This window comes from Argopecten irradians, chromosome 2 (genome assembly GCF_041381155.1).
Source record: "Argopecten irradians isolate NY chromosome 2, Ai_NY, whole genome shotgun sequence".
Classification (NCBI taxonomy): domain Eukaryota; kingdom Metazoa; phylum Mollusca; class Bivalvia; order Pectinida; family Pectinidae; genus Argopecten; species Argopecten irradians.
Window position 1 is genome coordinate 45,080,403 of NC_091135.1, and position 15,588 is coordinate 45,095,990.

A 15,588-nucleotide genomic window follows, 5' to 3' on the forward strand; every position below is an offset into this window, starting at 1 on the left:
GTCAACAAGCTGGAAGCCGAGGTCAACTATCACAATGCTGAGGTATAGGTAAAGGTCAACAAGCTGGAGGCCTAGGTCAACTATCACAATGCTGGGGTAGGTAAAGGTCAGCAAACTGGAGGCCCAGGTCAACTATCACAATGCTTGGGTAGGTAAAGGTCAACAAGCTGGAGGCCCGGGTGAGCTGTCACAATGCTGGGGTAGGTAAAGGTCAACAAGCTGGAGGCCTAGGTCAACTATCACAATGCTTGGGTAGGTAAAGGTCAACAAGCTGGAGGCCCGGGTGAGCTGTCACAATGCTGGGGTAGGTAAAGGTCAACAAGCTGGAGGTCTAGGTCAACTATCACCATGCTGGGGTAGGTAAAGGTTAACAAGCTAGAAGCCCAGGTCAACTATCACAATGCTGAGGTATAGGTAAAGGTCAACAAGCTGGAGGCCTAGGTCAAATATCACAATTCTGAGGTAGGTAAAGATCAACTATCTGGAAGCCCAGGTCAACTATCACAATGCTGAGGTAGGTAAAGGTCAACAAGCTGGAGGCCTAGGTCAAATATCACAATTCTGAGGTAGGTAAAGATCAACAATCTGGAAGCCCAGGTCAACTATCACAATGCTGAGGTAGGTAAAGGTCAACAAGCTGGAGGCCCAGGTCAACTATCACAATGCTGGGGTAGGTAAAGGTCAACAAGCTGGAGGCCCAGGTCAACTATCACAATGCTGAGGTATAGGTAAAGGTCAACAAGCTGGAGGCCTAGGTCAACTATCACAATGCTGGGGTAGGTAAAGGTCAACAAGCTGGAGGCCCGGGTGAGCTGTCACAATGCTGGGGTAGGTAAAGGTCAACAAGCTGGAGGCCTAGGTCAACTATCACAATGCTTGGGTAGGTAAAGGTCAACAAGCTGGAGGCCCGGGTGAGCTGTCACAATGCTGGGGTAGGTAAAGGTCAACAAGCTGGAGGCTTAGGTCAAATATCACAATTCTGAGGTAGGTAAAGATCAACAATCTGGAAGCCCAGGTCAACTATCACAATGCTGAGGTAGGTAAAGGTCAACAAGCTGGAGGCCCAGGTCAACTATCACAATGCTGGGGTAGGTAAAGGTCAACAAGCTGGAGGCCCAGGTCAACTATCACAATGCTGAGGTATAGGTAAAGGTCAACAAGCTGGAGGCCTAGGTCAACTATCACAATGCTGGGGTAGGTAAAGGTCAACAAGCTGGAGGCCCGGGTGAGCTGTCACAATGCTGGGGTAGGTAAAGGTCAACAAGCTGGAGGCCTAGGTCAACTATCACAATGCTTGGGTAGGTAAAGGTCAACAAGCTGGAGGCCCGGGTGAGCTGTCACAATGCTGGGGTAGGTAAAGGTCAACAAGCTGGAGGTCTAGGTCAACTATCACCATGCTGGGGTAGGTAAAGGTTAACAAGCTAGAAGCCCAGGTCAACTATCACAATGCTGAGGTATAGGTAAAGGTCAACAAGCTGGAGGCCTAGGTCAACTATCACAATGCTGGGGTAGGTAAAGGTCAACAAGCTGGAGGCCCAGGTCAACTATCACAATGCTGAGGTAGGTAAAGGTCAACAAGCTGGAGGCCTAGGTCAACTATCACAATGCTGAGGTAAGTAAAGATCAACAAGCTGGAGGTCTAGGTCAACTATCACAATGCTGGGGTAGGTAAAGGTCAACAAGCTGGAGGCCTAGGTCAACTATCACAATGCTTGGGTAGGTAAAGGTCAACAAGCTGGAGGCCCAGGTCAACTATCACAATGCTGAGGTATAGGTAAAGATCAACAAGCTGGAGGCCCAGGTCAACTATCACAATGCTGGGGTAGGTAAAGGTCAACAAGCTGGAAGCCTAGGTCAACTATCACAATGCTTGGGTAGGTAAAGGTCAACAAGCTGGAGGCCCAGGTCAACTATCACAATGCTGAGGTATAGGTAAAGGTCAACAAGCTGGAGGCCCAGGTCAACTATCACAATGCTGAGGTATAGGTAAAGGTCAACAAGCTGGAGGCCTAGGTCAACTATCACAATGCTGGGGTAGGTAAAGGTCAACAAGCTGGAAGCCTAGGTCAACTATCACAATGCTGGGGTAGGTAAAGGTCAACAAGCTGGAGGCCCAGGTCAAATATCACAATGCTGAGGTATAGGTAAAGGTCAACAAGCTGGAGGCCCAGGTCAAATATCACAATGCTGGGGTAGGTAAAGATCAACAAGCTGGAGGCCCAGGTCAACTATCATAATGCTGAGGTAGGCAAAGGTCAACAAGCTGGAGGCCCAGGTCAACACTGTCACAATGTTGAGGTAAGTAAAGATCAACAAACTGGAGGCCCAGGTCAACTATTACAATGCTGGGGTAGGTAAAGGTCAACAAGCTGGAGGCCTAGGTCAACTATCACAATGGTGGGGTAGGTAAAGGTCAACAAGCTGGAAGCTCAGGTCAACTATCACAATGCTGAGGTATAGGTAAAGGTCAACAAGCTGGAGGCCTAGGTCAAATATCACAATTCTGAGGTAGGTAAAGATCAACTATCTGGAAGCCCAGGTCAACTATCACAATGCTGAGGTAGGTAAAGGTCAACAAGCTGGAGGCCTAGGTCAACTATCACAATGCTGAGGTAGGTAAAGGTCAACAAGCTGGAGGCCCAGGTCAACTATCACAATGCTGAGGTAGGTAAAGGTCAACAAGCTGGAGGCCTAGGTCAACTATCACAATGCTGGGGTAGGTAAAGGTCAACAAGCTGGAGGCCCAGGTCAACTATCACAATGCTGAGGTATAGGTAAAGGTCAACAAGCTGGAGGCCTAGGTCAACTATCACAATGCTGGGGTAGGTAAAGGTCAACAAGCTGGAGGCCCAGGTCAACTATCACAATGCTGAGGTATAGGTAAAGATCAACAAGCTGGAGGCCCAGTTCAACTATCACAATGCTGAGGTAGGGAATATCACAATGCTGAGGTATAGGTAAAGGTCAACAAGCTGGAGGCCCAGGTCAAATATCACAATGCTGGGGTAGGTAAAGGTCAACAAGCTGGAGGCCCAGGTCAACTATCATAATGCTGAGGTAGGCAAAGGTCAACAAGCTGGAGGCCCAGGTCAACACTATCACAATGTTGAGGTAAGTAAAGATCAACAAACTGGAGGCCCAGGTCAACTATTACAATGCTGGGGTAGGTAAAGGTCAACAAGCTGGAGGCCTAGGTCAACTATCACAATGGTGGGGTAGGTAAAGGTCAACAAGCTGGAAGCTCAGGTCAACTATCACAATGCTGAGGTATAGGTAAAGGTCAACAAGCTGAAAGCCTAGGTCAACTATCACAATGCTGAGGTAGGTAAAGATCAACAAGCTGGAGGCCCAGGTCAACTATCACAATGCTGAGGTAGGTAAAGGACATCAAACTTGAGGCACAGGTCAACTATCACAATGCTGAGGTATAGGTGAAGGTCAACAAGCTGGAGGTCTAGGTCAACTACAGTCAAACCTCGATGTATCGAAGTTCAAGGGACCGTCAGAAAAACTTCGATACATCGAGACTTCGAATTATTCGTGGTTGAAATTAGACCGATGGTTGTTTTTACCATGACCAACTGTGGTAGTTGCGTACATGTCGTCTCCGTTCCGTAAACTTTATAATCATTGTACCACAAGCAAAACAAAATAAAAACGAAGTATGCAATTAATCACATGTATTGCTATCGTTAGCAATGCATACGTATATTATAAACAAGACTTACGTGTACTAGGCCTAACCCATGTACAAGTGTTCGTTTGGTGACTATTTAAGCGATGGTTAATATTACGGAATGAATATAAAAACGAAAACACGTTGTAAAAACGAAACTAAAAAGGAGGAACCGAAAGCGCTACAACACCTACAAAATACTTCAATTTAGAATGATCGATTTGCTCAAGTATTTATGCCAAAGTTGTGCAATGTAACAGTTTTGAGTATGAGTTACTGATAATGTGGCTCGCTATTTACCGTTCCGTGAATTCTACAAACCGCTACCAATGGCGGCGGCGAACATCAAAAACGACTAACTGTATCTTTGCCGTACTAATGATTTAATAACGCAGCTTGTAAAAACAAATTACCGGGTATCGGCCTGATTAGTGATATTAATTATCTTGATGATATCAAGCTAGCAACACAAGCTGTCATAATCCCTATTGTCCGGCGAAGGGCCGTCGCGAGACAGCTAGGTGTGACAGCATGCCGCGGGGTATCGGCGAACACCTGATCTGTACAGGTAAATTTTTATTCGAATCATCGAGTGTCAGTTACCTATGATTCTATAACAAATGGTCCATGAAAAAAGTTCGATACATCGAGAACTTCGATTCATAAAACTTTGATTCATACATGGGTTAGTTAGTAATGTTATATAGTGAAGAAATTCGGGACCAGACAAAAAGTTCGATACAGCGAGAAATTCGATTCATCGAAGTTCGAATCATCGAGGTTTGACTGTATCGCAATGCTGGGGTAGGCAAAGGTCAACATGCTGGAGGCCCAGGTCAACTATCATAATGCTGAGGTATAGGTAAAGGTCAACAAGCTGGAGGCCCAGGTCAACTTTCACAATGCTGGGGTAGGTAAAGGTCAACAAGCTGAAGGCCCAGGTCAACTATCACAATGCTGGGGTAGGTAAAGGTCAACAAGCTGAAGGCCCAGGTCAACTATCATAATGCTGAGGTATAGGTAAAGGTCAACAAGCTGGAGGCCCAGGTGAGCTGTCACAATGGTGGGGTAGGTAAAGATCAACAAGCTGGAGGCCCAGGTCAACTATCACAATGCTGGGGTAGGTAAAGGTCAACAAGCTGGAAGCCTAGGTCAACTATCACAATGCTGGGGTAGGTAAAGGTCAACAAGCTGGAGGCCCAGTTCAACTATCACAATGCTGAGGTAGGTATAGGTTTACAAGGAGGCCCTCGGAGGCCTGAGTGGGATATTTTAAGTTCATTATAACACAATTGAAGTGTTATGGTTTCAGAAACACTCTTACATTTCCAAAATACTAAATAGAACGAGTAGTAATCTTATTCAGATAAATAATGTTAAGGATCAGAAGTTATTCCCTGTACTATTTGTTTGTTGTGACAGATGAGCATGATGAAGGAGGACATGGATTGTGTAACAGAAGCCAATGATAAGATCCAGGAGGAGTATGCTAACACTCAGGTGGAACTGGAATCCTTACAGGTACACAACTTGGTCTTATACTAGTTATTGAAGTAATTTGTTCTGTTTTTTCTTTTCTTGTGGTTTTTAAATGAGATACTGTATACATTTTATGATGTCTTCGATAATAAATGATACTTGATATAGAATAGTTTTTGTTTGAAATATCATTGTTCATATTCTGATTCACAATAATTTGTGTTATTTTACAGAAAAAATGTGAAACATTAGAAGAAGCAGTAAAAGCCAAGACATGCCAGGTAAGCATTTGACTAACATATCTAAGATCAACTTATTATAGTAATCCCCCATTATACTGTCCTGTTGTACTGACAACCCTGCATACGCCCATATTTTTGTTTGGACTTAATTCCTCATTTTATACAATCCGATTAATACTGCCAAATCCTGCATACCTCCATCCATCAACCTCTTCCATGTACAAAAGTTCCTAGTTTTAGATTGTAAAGTTAAAAATTAAGTAGGTAATATGGCAGTCACGATTGATTGTGACTGGGACCTTCATATTTTAAACTCTGTCACTTTTAAGATAAAAATTTTAAAAATACTAATTGTGTCCCCCAAAAAATCCATGGCGCTATACATAAATCTCCTATATGGAATGAAATAGTGATTACGCATGTACCAAAAGCAAAATAAATAATTTCATATCATTTTTTGTGTTAGTTATACACATGTATACATGATTAAACACCAATTATTGTTCAAATGATGAGTATCGTTTATGCTCTGTCGGGGTTGGAGCATCTTTTTAAAGAAAAAAACTACTGTAATAACAATTTAGGACAATTATTGCATTAAATTCAGATAAATTGGATTTGAATATGTTTGCTATATTTACAGCTGGAAGAGAAAGAAGCTTTACATAAGAAGAAAGTTGCAGAGTTAGAAGATCAGATTAAAGAGGCGCTAAACCACTCTAAGGAACAAGAATGGCTGATGGAGGAGTTAGATACATATCCTTTTGTTATAAAAACACTGGCAATATTCAAAGATTGCTTTGTTTAAGCTTAATGTTGACTGTCATATACCATGTCAAGAATTTAGGTCACCTGACCATACAGGTCATGGTGATCTATTGCAATAGTCTTTTGTCCGTCGTGCCACGTCTGTTAACATTTCCTTGTGAACATGATAATTTGAGTAAATATGAACCAAGCTTGTTAATGAAACTTTGTAAGTAGACTAACAATAGAAAGATCTTGGATGATTTCGAAAATCAGCTTGATTCCACTGTAACTTAATTATGGAATTATTGCCCATTGCAATAATAATTATTGAATCTTGTAAACACAATAACATGAGTAAATATTTACCAAGCTTAATGAAACTTTGTATGTAGACCTATTAGATCTATGTTCCTATTTCGTGAACAGACATCAGTGGGGTAGTAATTGACATAACTAATTTGTATCAAATATCAGATGAATGTTAAGGCCCATGCACCTTTTGCTTTTGTTGTGTTTAATCTGACTTGATTGTACGTCCTTGACTGATTGTACTCTGAAGACAACAAACTCCAGACTAAACGAGATCATTGAGGAGTATGAAGTTGGCCGAAAGGAGAAAAATGAGGAAATCAAAATCCTTACTGTGAGTACATCAAACCTGTCACTGTTCATCTCTCTCTAGTTATATGAAAGATATAGGTGATATAATAACATTGTATAAAGATATTTTTGGTGACCTATCTCAATTGTATGAGATATTTCAGGCCAAATGGCTTTGTCAAGTGACAGTTAAACCTCATATCAGTATTTCTTGGAAGTAATGTAGACTTTGATTGCTATTGTTTTTAGTTTTCTCAAATATTTGAGGTACTGGATGATATAAGTCAGCTTGAATGTATAATGGAAGATTTTGATTGGGACCAACAAAAAGAATCAAAACAGATTGACATTCTTCAAATTCATTGGGTTTGTGCTAGCTCACTTAGACACTCTTTTGACCTTGTGCCTTGATTAAATCTCAGGGGAAGGTAGCTGAAACAGATGGTATGCAGACAGAACTAGAAAAGTACATAACTAAGAAAAAGGAAATGGAGTACCAGATGGAATGTGAGAGGATCTCTCATGAAGAAAAGTAAGTATCTCATGCTATCTGAAACTTACTTACTGTATAACATGAAGTATTTGTGTATACTTATAATCATGGTTTAATGCTTTCACAGTACCAGGTATTTTGTGTGTAAAAATATTGTCGTTGACCTATGAAACAGATATTCTAATAATGTGTAAAATTAATTTTGTTGTTTTTGTATTTGTGGTTCTACATCACTCACGAAAGCAACAGAAATGTCTACACAATGAATATTTAGCGTTTTCTAGTATAGAATCAACTGAATATGAGTGAATTTTGGGTGCAAAGCAACGAAATTAAGGGGACATACTGGAATCAGGTCTGTAGACATAACTTTGTTCGGTGAACTCCTCCTAAACTACTTGACAAATTCTATAAAATCTGATACAAGGAACCCTGACATAAAAGCGATTTGAGTAAATTAACTACATAGAATTCTGCAATATAATAATCCCTGTTATTAATGGAGTTATTAATACTGTGGACACGGAATTACTTCTAAAGGCACGGCATCACTTCCTCAATATGTAGATGAACTAGTTATCTGTGCATCTATACACACAAGTGCGGTTAATTTATTCTGGGAATGCAGCACTTGTTTTTATTGGTCGACGCATTTCTATAAACATGCCAATTTCCCCAAAGATAACCTCAGAAAAAAACGTGCATTCGAACTATCTGAGTTGAAATCGGTAAAAATCTGTTTCAGTACCGATACGTATATGACATAAGTGACGTAAAGCAGAAAATTTCTAGAAAAGCACACATTTTGCTGATTTACCTGAAAGATGGATTCTCCATTAACGTGAGCATTTATATGTTAATTTAAATAGAAATCTATGTAATGTTGATTGTGTGACAGAAGCCATACGTGTAGTCAAGGCCCCAAAACAGCACCGTTCGTGATCAAGGCCTAGAATCTACATGGACGTCCGTAATTATTTACCGTCAGGTAACCACTGAAAATCTAGTTAACTATTAGTCCTTTGTTATTTTTTGTAACTAAACATTTTTAGCTCACCTGGCCCGAAGGGCCGGTGAGCTTATGTCATGGCGCGGCGTCCGTCCGTCCGTCCGTCGTCCGTCCGTCTGTCAACATTTCCTTTAAATTGCTACTAGTCATAGAGTTCTGGATGGATTTTAACCAAATTTGGCCAGAAACATCCTTGGGGGAAGGGGAACAGAACTTTTATAAATTTTGGCTCTGAACCCCTGGGGGCAGGAGGGGCGGGGCCCAATAGGGGAAATAAAGGTAAATCCTATAAATCGCTACTTGTCCTAGAGTTCTGCATGGTATGTAATCAATTTTAGCCACAAACATCCTTGGGGGAAGGGGAACAGAACTTGTATAAATTTTGGCTCTGAACCCCCGGGGGCAGGAGGGGCGGGGCCCAATAGGGGAAATAAAGGTAAATCCTATAAATCGCTACTTGTCCTAGAGTTCTGCATGGTATGTAATCAATTTTAGCCACAAACATCCTTGGGGGAAGGGGAACAGAACTTGTATAAATTTTGGCTCTGACCCCCAGGGGCAGGATGGGCGGGGCCCGATAGGGGAAATAGAGGTAAATCCTTTAAATCGCTACTTGTCCTAGAGTTCTGCATTGAATGTAACCAAATTTGGCCACAAACATCCTTTGGGGAAGAAGAACAGAACTTGTATAAATTTTGGCTCTGACCCCATGGGGGCAGGAGGGGCGGGGCCCAATAGGGGAGATAGAGGTAAATCCTATAAATCACTACTTGTCCTAGAGTTCTGCATGGATTGTAACCAAATTTGGCCACAAACATCCTTGGGGAAAGGGGAACAGAACTTGTACAAATTTTGGCTCTGACCCCCTGCGGGCAGGAGGGGCGGGGCCCAATAGGGGAAATAGAGGTAAATCCTATAAATCGCTACTAGTCATAGAGTTCTGCATGGAATGTAACCAAATTTGGCCACAAACATCCTTGGGGAAAGGGGAACAGAACTTGTACAAATTTTGGCTCTGACCCCCTTCGGGCAAGAGGGGCGGGGCCCAATAGGGGAAATAGAGGTAAATCCTTTAAATCACTACTTGTCATAGAATTCTGCATGGATTGTAACCAAAGGACTAGGTATGGTAAGGGTCTTTTATGGCCCCCAAATCCGCTATTTTTCAAAGTCTGTTATTTTAAGATGTTAATCTTGCATTTCAAATATTAACTACATACCTGACATATTTGATAGTGTTATTAGGTAATATAGCAGTTCCAGTTGCCATGGCAACCATTTTTATTACACATAAATTATGCAAAATGTGAAAATTTCATCAAAATTTACCTTTTTTATGCAGTTTTTCATCTATTTAACATAGAGCGCATTCTAGAACAAACTTTATATTTCTCAAAATGATGTATTCTTCGTGTCTGCTAACTCCTTTGAAATATAAAGTTTGTTCTAGGTTGCGCTCTATTGCTTTTAAAAGAAAAACTATCAAAAAATATGCCAAAATTGACCAAATTTTCAAATTTACATAATTTATGCAAGGTTACCATGGTTATAGAGCAAAAATATACTTCCTGTCAATAAAAATATCATTAAGTTTTTATCAGGGGCGTATTCAATATTTCAAACGCAGCAACTTAATTTCTAAATACATAATTTGAATTTTGGTAGATTTAGGGGCCAAAAAGAGCCATTACCGTATCTAGTCCTTTGGCCACAAACATCCTTGGGGGAAGGGGAACAGAACTTGTATAAATTTTGGCTCTGACCCCACAGAGACAAGAGGGGCGGGGCCCAATAGGGGAAATAGAGGTAAATCCTATAAATCGCTACTTGTCCTAGAGTTCTGCATGGATTGTAACCAAATTTGGCCAATAACATTTTTGGGGGAAGGAGAACAGAACTTGTATAAATTTTGGCTCTGACCCCCCGGGGGCAGGAGAGGTGGGGCCCAATCAATTGGGAAATAGAGGTAATTCTATAAATCACTACTTGTCCTAGAGTTCTGCATCAATTGTAACCAAATTTGGTCAAAAACATCCTTGGGGGAAGGTGAACAGAACTTGTATAAATTTTGGCTCTGACCCCCCAGGGACGAGAGGGGTGGGGCCCAATAGGAGAAATAGAGGTTAATCCTATGAATTGCTACTTGTCCTAGAGTTTTGCATGGATTGTAACCAAATTTGGCCACAAACATCCTTGGGAGAAGGGGAACAGAACTTGTATAAATTTTGCCTCTGACCCGCTTCGGGCAGGTGGGGCGGGGCTTAATAGGGGAATTAAAAGTAAATATTAAAATTTCTTCAGAAAAGAAACAATGAACCTGTATTCAGAACATTACTTGGCATTACAAACCAGGTGAGCGATACAGGCCCTCTGGGCCTCTTGTTTAATAATAAATAAAGTGGGTTGCATTTACGAAACTGCTGCTGAAAATGTTTACATTCTGTTCGTAAAATTAGGTCACAATCGAACTGTCAGATTGTCTAACCCCCGATCGCAGATTGTGTACGTGTCTAAATTAGATACATAGATCTAGACTATGTTAATATATTTAAACTGATGAAAAGTATGCATCGTTTAAGATTACATTGTTAAAATATTGCCAACAAGTGGATTGTTTTGGCTTGAACTTAATACCCAGCGTTCTCGCTGACATGACACCGCGTAACTGGCTTGCCCAAACCAGCGTATGACACATGTTTACAAGTATAACAACTTGATCGGCTGACAAAAAAAAGACAGGATGTTGAATTTTAATGTCGATTTCAAGTGATATCTTATCTAAATTGAGCCTAAGAAACATTGGCAATTTCTTCCACATATTTCAGCGCAAATAATTTTATTTATTACTTAAAATGTTCATTCTAATTCATTATCTGTTGTAAAAGTCATTATAATGGTCATTAATACAGTCTTTAATTCAAAAATCTTTGTGGCAATATTCAAAATACCGTCATTTTTGGGGATCCCATTGTGTCGATTTGTCGACAAAAATTTTACCTTTACTTCAATCATTTGACGTGTTCGAACTGTCAATAACTAAAGGATTATTGTTTTTTCCTGAAAAAAATGTGTGTTTGAACTATCCGTCGGTTCTAATTAACCGGGACATTACCATACAGTATATATGTAAAGTTAAAGATGCTTCACCGCCGACTTCCCTGCAGGTAGGGCGTTAGAATTGTACCTGCTGCCCCTATTGCATGATCGTAAAAGGCGACTAAATTTAGGATCTTATCTTTTCTCTTCTTCCTAACTGACTTTTATCTTTCCTAATGCCTTCCTTGGCACTAGTACTGCCTCACTTTTGGCCTTGAGTTAAGTGTTCGCCCCTGTGAGGAAGGCTCTGGGTTCTGTCCCCTGGCCGAGACACACCAAAGTCTATAAAAGTGGTAGTTTCTGTTCCTGTTTAGCGCCCAGCATACAGGGAGTTGGACGACTGGTTCGCCCGTTGTCAGTATAATGTGACTGGGTGGGGTGGGGTGTGTTGCTTGGTGTCTTCGGTGGCATGCTTCAGTGATATAGCACTATAAAAAGGGCAACAGTTCACTATACCTGAAGACACAACATGAATATACCACAGTCTCCCAAAACATGCACCTCGCACAACATACACGCAATACATCGCACACATGGGAGGCCATCCTTACATGACCATAGCTGTTAATAGGATATTAATTAATCAAACAAACGAATCACCGCCGACTGAGCATAATGATATTCATTATTTGAACAATAATTGGCATTTAATCGTGTATATATATATATGTCTAATTAACACAAAAAATAATAAAAAATAATTTATTTTCCTTTGGTGCATGCGCAATCAGTACATCATTCCATATAGGATATAGTGCCACGGAATTTTTTCGGGATGCAATTAATTATTTTTCATATTTTTAACTTGAAGTAAAATAAGAAGCTCAAACTTTTCAACGGTGGTAATGGTGTAAAGTAAGTAACTTTGGTAACTGAAGAAAAATACTAAATCGTCTGCTCCTGTTTTTGATAGTGAAAAAATATCATTTGTCAGCGATGGATCATCTTTAATTAAAATATCGAGTTGTTTGTTCTACTACAAAACTGAGAGGTCATCATGTCACTACGTCGTCACATCTCGGTGATCACGACTGTCAGTGTTGTTTATGGGTTTGGGCTTATGAATTCAGACTCGACCAATCGCCACACGCACACTGTTATCCTATTCAATTTGTGCCGGTAGTGATCAAAGGAACTTCCTCCGTCTGTCTGGTTAGTACTTCACCTGTGCCTTTTGAAGTAATTCCGCGTCAACAGTAAATTTGTGCAGTGGACGGTATTAGTCGTCCACTCTGGCGACAGTTCTAGTTTAAGTTTGTTTAAATCAATCCAAACTTGATATCACCATATAATATCAACGTATATTTTAAGATACAACAGACTACCTGTAATTTTTGTTATATAACTGTAACAATTTAAAGAAATTATTTGCAACCACTGACAGTAAATTTTCATCACTTTAAAATTTCGTCTTGAATAGCTCCTGGTCATGACTTGGGTCATTTCTCTGCTTCCTATGGTGAAGATTTTTGAATTGGAAAAAAAGAATCAACATTATCATCATTTTCAAAACAAAGGGCATTAAAAGTTTCTTTCTTTGCTCCATATAGTTAGTCTTAAGCCACAAACATAACTTTTTCCTGTTTAAATTTTTCTAAAAAGATAATATATATAGAAAAGACAGCAATTTGGAACTTTTTTGAGAATGACTCATATGTTTTAGTTTATTGCATTTATGCTTTATTATATTGTAACAAAAACTCTATCATTAAAGGGTAAAAGAGATCACTCAAGTGGCTGAGGCGTATCGTCTGGAACTGAAGACAGCAAGGGATGCACTTCAGTCACAGGATAAATTTAGGACAGCGGCAGAATCGGCAAACACTCAACTTCAGAGAAGGTCAGCATGCATGAGATAGCCAAACTTTGGGCCAAAATTAATCATCCACAACTTCCTGACAAAAATTGCCTCGGAAATATTTAAGAAGATTGTATTGTATTATTAACTTACATAATATATACTAATAATAATATAAATATTGTAAGAGGTTTTTGCATAATTCCAACTGTTCTGAAATCAGAATGGTTTTTTGAGTAATCCAGCAAAATTAGTGTATTTCAATTTACTTACTTTTGGAGAAAATCAACTTTTTGCATCCCTGTTCCCCCGAGGCAAATATTTACTTGGAAGGTCTTTATCACTACGGTGTTTATTCCCTTTGAAAACAAGCGTTCTGACGCCCTTTGACTTTGCGAATTCAAACTCAACAAAAGAAGAGGAACAATATCAATAAACAAGGTATTTTCAGCACTAATATCGAGATAAGTCAGGCATAGAACTTGATACCAGATAATAAGAATTTCCTGTAACAGTTGCGATAGGAAAATATCAAGATGTGAGTAAATAAATGTTTAGTTTTTAGGTCACCTGAGACGAAGTCTCAAGTGACCTATTCTAATCGCCTTTTGTCCGTCGTCGTGCGTCGTCCGTCGTATGTCCGTAAACAATTTACATTTTCAACTTCTTCTCCAAAACTGCTGAAGCAATTTCAATGAAATTTTGCACAAACCTTCTAAGGCATAAGGCCAATCAAAATTGTGAATTATATGGTCCCCAACCCCCAGGAGCTGTGGGAGGGGCCAAAAGGGGTAAAATTGAGTAAAATTTCAAAAATCTTCTTCTCTACTCACAGATGTGGTAGAATCAAATACTTTTCATAAATAGAAAGGTCTTAAGGTCCTTTACAAAAATTGTGAATTATATGACCCTGGGGTCTCACGTTTCCCCCTGGGGAGGGGGTCAAATTTACTATAGTTTATATAGGAAAAACACATTTATGAGCATTTTTTGCTCAATTTTCATTGGAAACGAGTCAAACTTGGTTAGAATTATTAGCCTGAGATAGCATTTTAATATCATATCCACATTGGTTCTGGCCGACCTCCTGGGGGCAGAGGGGCGGGGCTAAAAAAGGGTCAAATAGGCTAAAACTTCAAAAATCTTCTTCTGAAATTCTGGAAATGGTAGAAACAAATACTTTTCATAGATAGAAAGGTCTTAAGCTCCTTTACACAAATTGTGAATTATATGACCCTGGGGTCTCACGTTTCCCCCTGGGGAGGGGGTCAAGTTTACTATAGTTTATATAGGAAAAACACATGTATGAGCATTTTTAGGTCATCTGACCCGAAGGGTCAGGATGACCTATAGTCATCATGCACCGTCCGTCGGCGTCAGCCGTCCGCCGTGCGCCGTGCGTAAACTTTCCATTAAAACGACTTCTTCTCGATAACCATAAGGCCCAGAGTACTCATATTTGGCCTGTAGCATGCTGGGATGAAGGGCTACCAAAGTTGTGAAAATTAATGACCTTGACCTACTTTCAAGGTCACAGGGGTCAAATAGGCTGAAATCTTTGAACGACTTCTTCTCAATTACCATAAAGCCCAGAGTACTCATATTTGGCCTGTAGCATGCTGGGATGAAGAGCTACCAAAGTTGTGAAAATAAATGACCTTGACCTACTTTCAAGGTCACAGGGGTCAAAAAGGCTGAAATCTTTGAACGACTTCTTCTCAATAACCATAAGGCCCAGAATACTCATATTTAGCCTGTAGCATGCTGGGATGAAGATCTACCAAAGTTGTGAAAATGAATGACCTTGACCTACTTTCAAGGTCACATGGGTCAAATAGGCTGAAATCTTTAAACGACTTCTTCTCAATAACCATTAGGCCCAGAGTACTCATATTTGGCCTGTAGCATGCAGGAATGAAGGGCTACTAAAGTTGTGAAAATGAATGACCTTGACCTACTCTCAAGGTCACAGGGGTCAAATAGGCTAAAATCTTTGAACGACTTCTTCTCAATAACCATAAGGCCCTGAGTACTCATATTTGGCCTGTAGCATGGGGGGATGAAGGGCTACCAAAGTTGTGAAAATTAATGACCTTGACCTACTTTCAAGGTCACAGTGGTCAAATAGGCTGAAATCTTTGAACGACTTCTTCTCAATAACCATAAGGCCCAGAGTACTCATATTTGGCCTGTAGCAAGCTGGGATGAGGGGCTACCAAAGTTGTGAAAATAAATGACCTTGACCTACTTTCAAGGTCACAGTGGTCAAATAGGCTGAAATCTTTAAACGACTTCTTCTCAATAACCATAAGGCCCAGAGTGCTCATATTTGGCCTGTAGAATGCTGGGATGAAGGGCTACCAAAGTTGTGAAAAATAATGACCTTGACCTACTCTCAAGGTCACAGTGGTCAAATAGGCTGAAATCTTTGAACGACTTCTTCTC

The 15,588-nt window shown here is 40.3% G+C and overlaps 1 protein-coding gene across 1 annotated transcript in view; it reads left to right on the forward strand.

Moving 5' to 3' along the window:
- LOC138315654 (kinesin-like protein KIF15) overlaps nucleotides 1-15,588 on the forward strand; it is a gene marked incomplete at its 5' end in the record, with an annotated part of 63,050 nt that overhangs the window by 27,264 nt on the left and 20,198 nt on the right. The window contains 6 exons of the mRNA XM_069256835.1: nucleotides 5,099-5,197; nucleotides 5,389-5,436; nucleotides 6,041-6,150; nucleotides 6,697-6,790; nucleotides 7,170-7,279; nucleotides 13,060-13,185. Of these exons, the coding sequence (XP_069112936.1) occupies nucleotides 5,099-5,197; nucleotides 5,389-5,436; nucleotides 6,041-6,150; nucleotides 6,697-6,790; nucleotides 7,170-7,279; nucleotides 13,060-13,185 (587 nt within the window). The remainder of the gene's footprint in view (nucleotides 1-5,098; nucleotides 5,198-5,388; nucleotides 5,437-6,040; nucleotides 6,151-6,696; nucleotides 6,791-7,169; nucleotides 7,280-13,059; nucleotides 13,186-15,588) is intronic.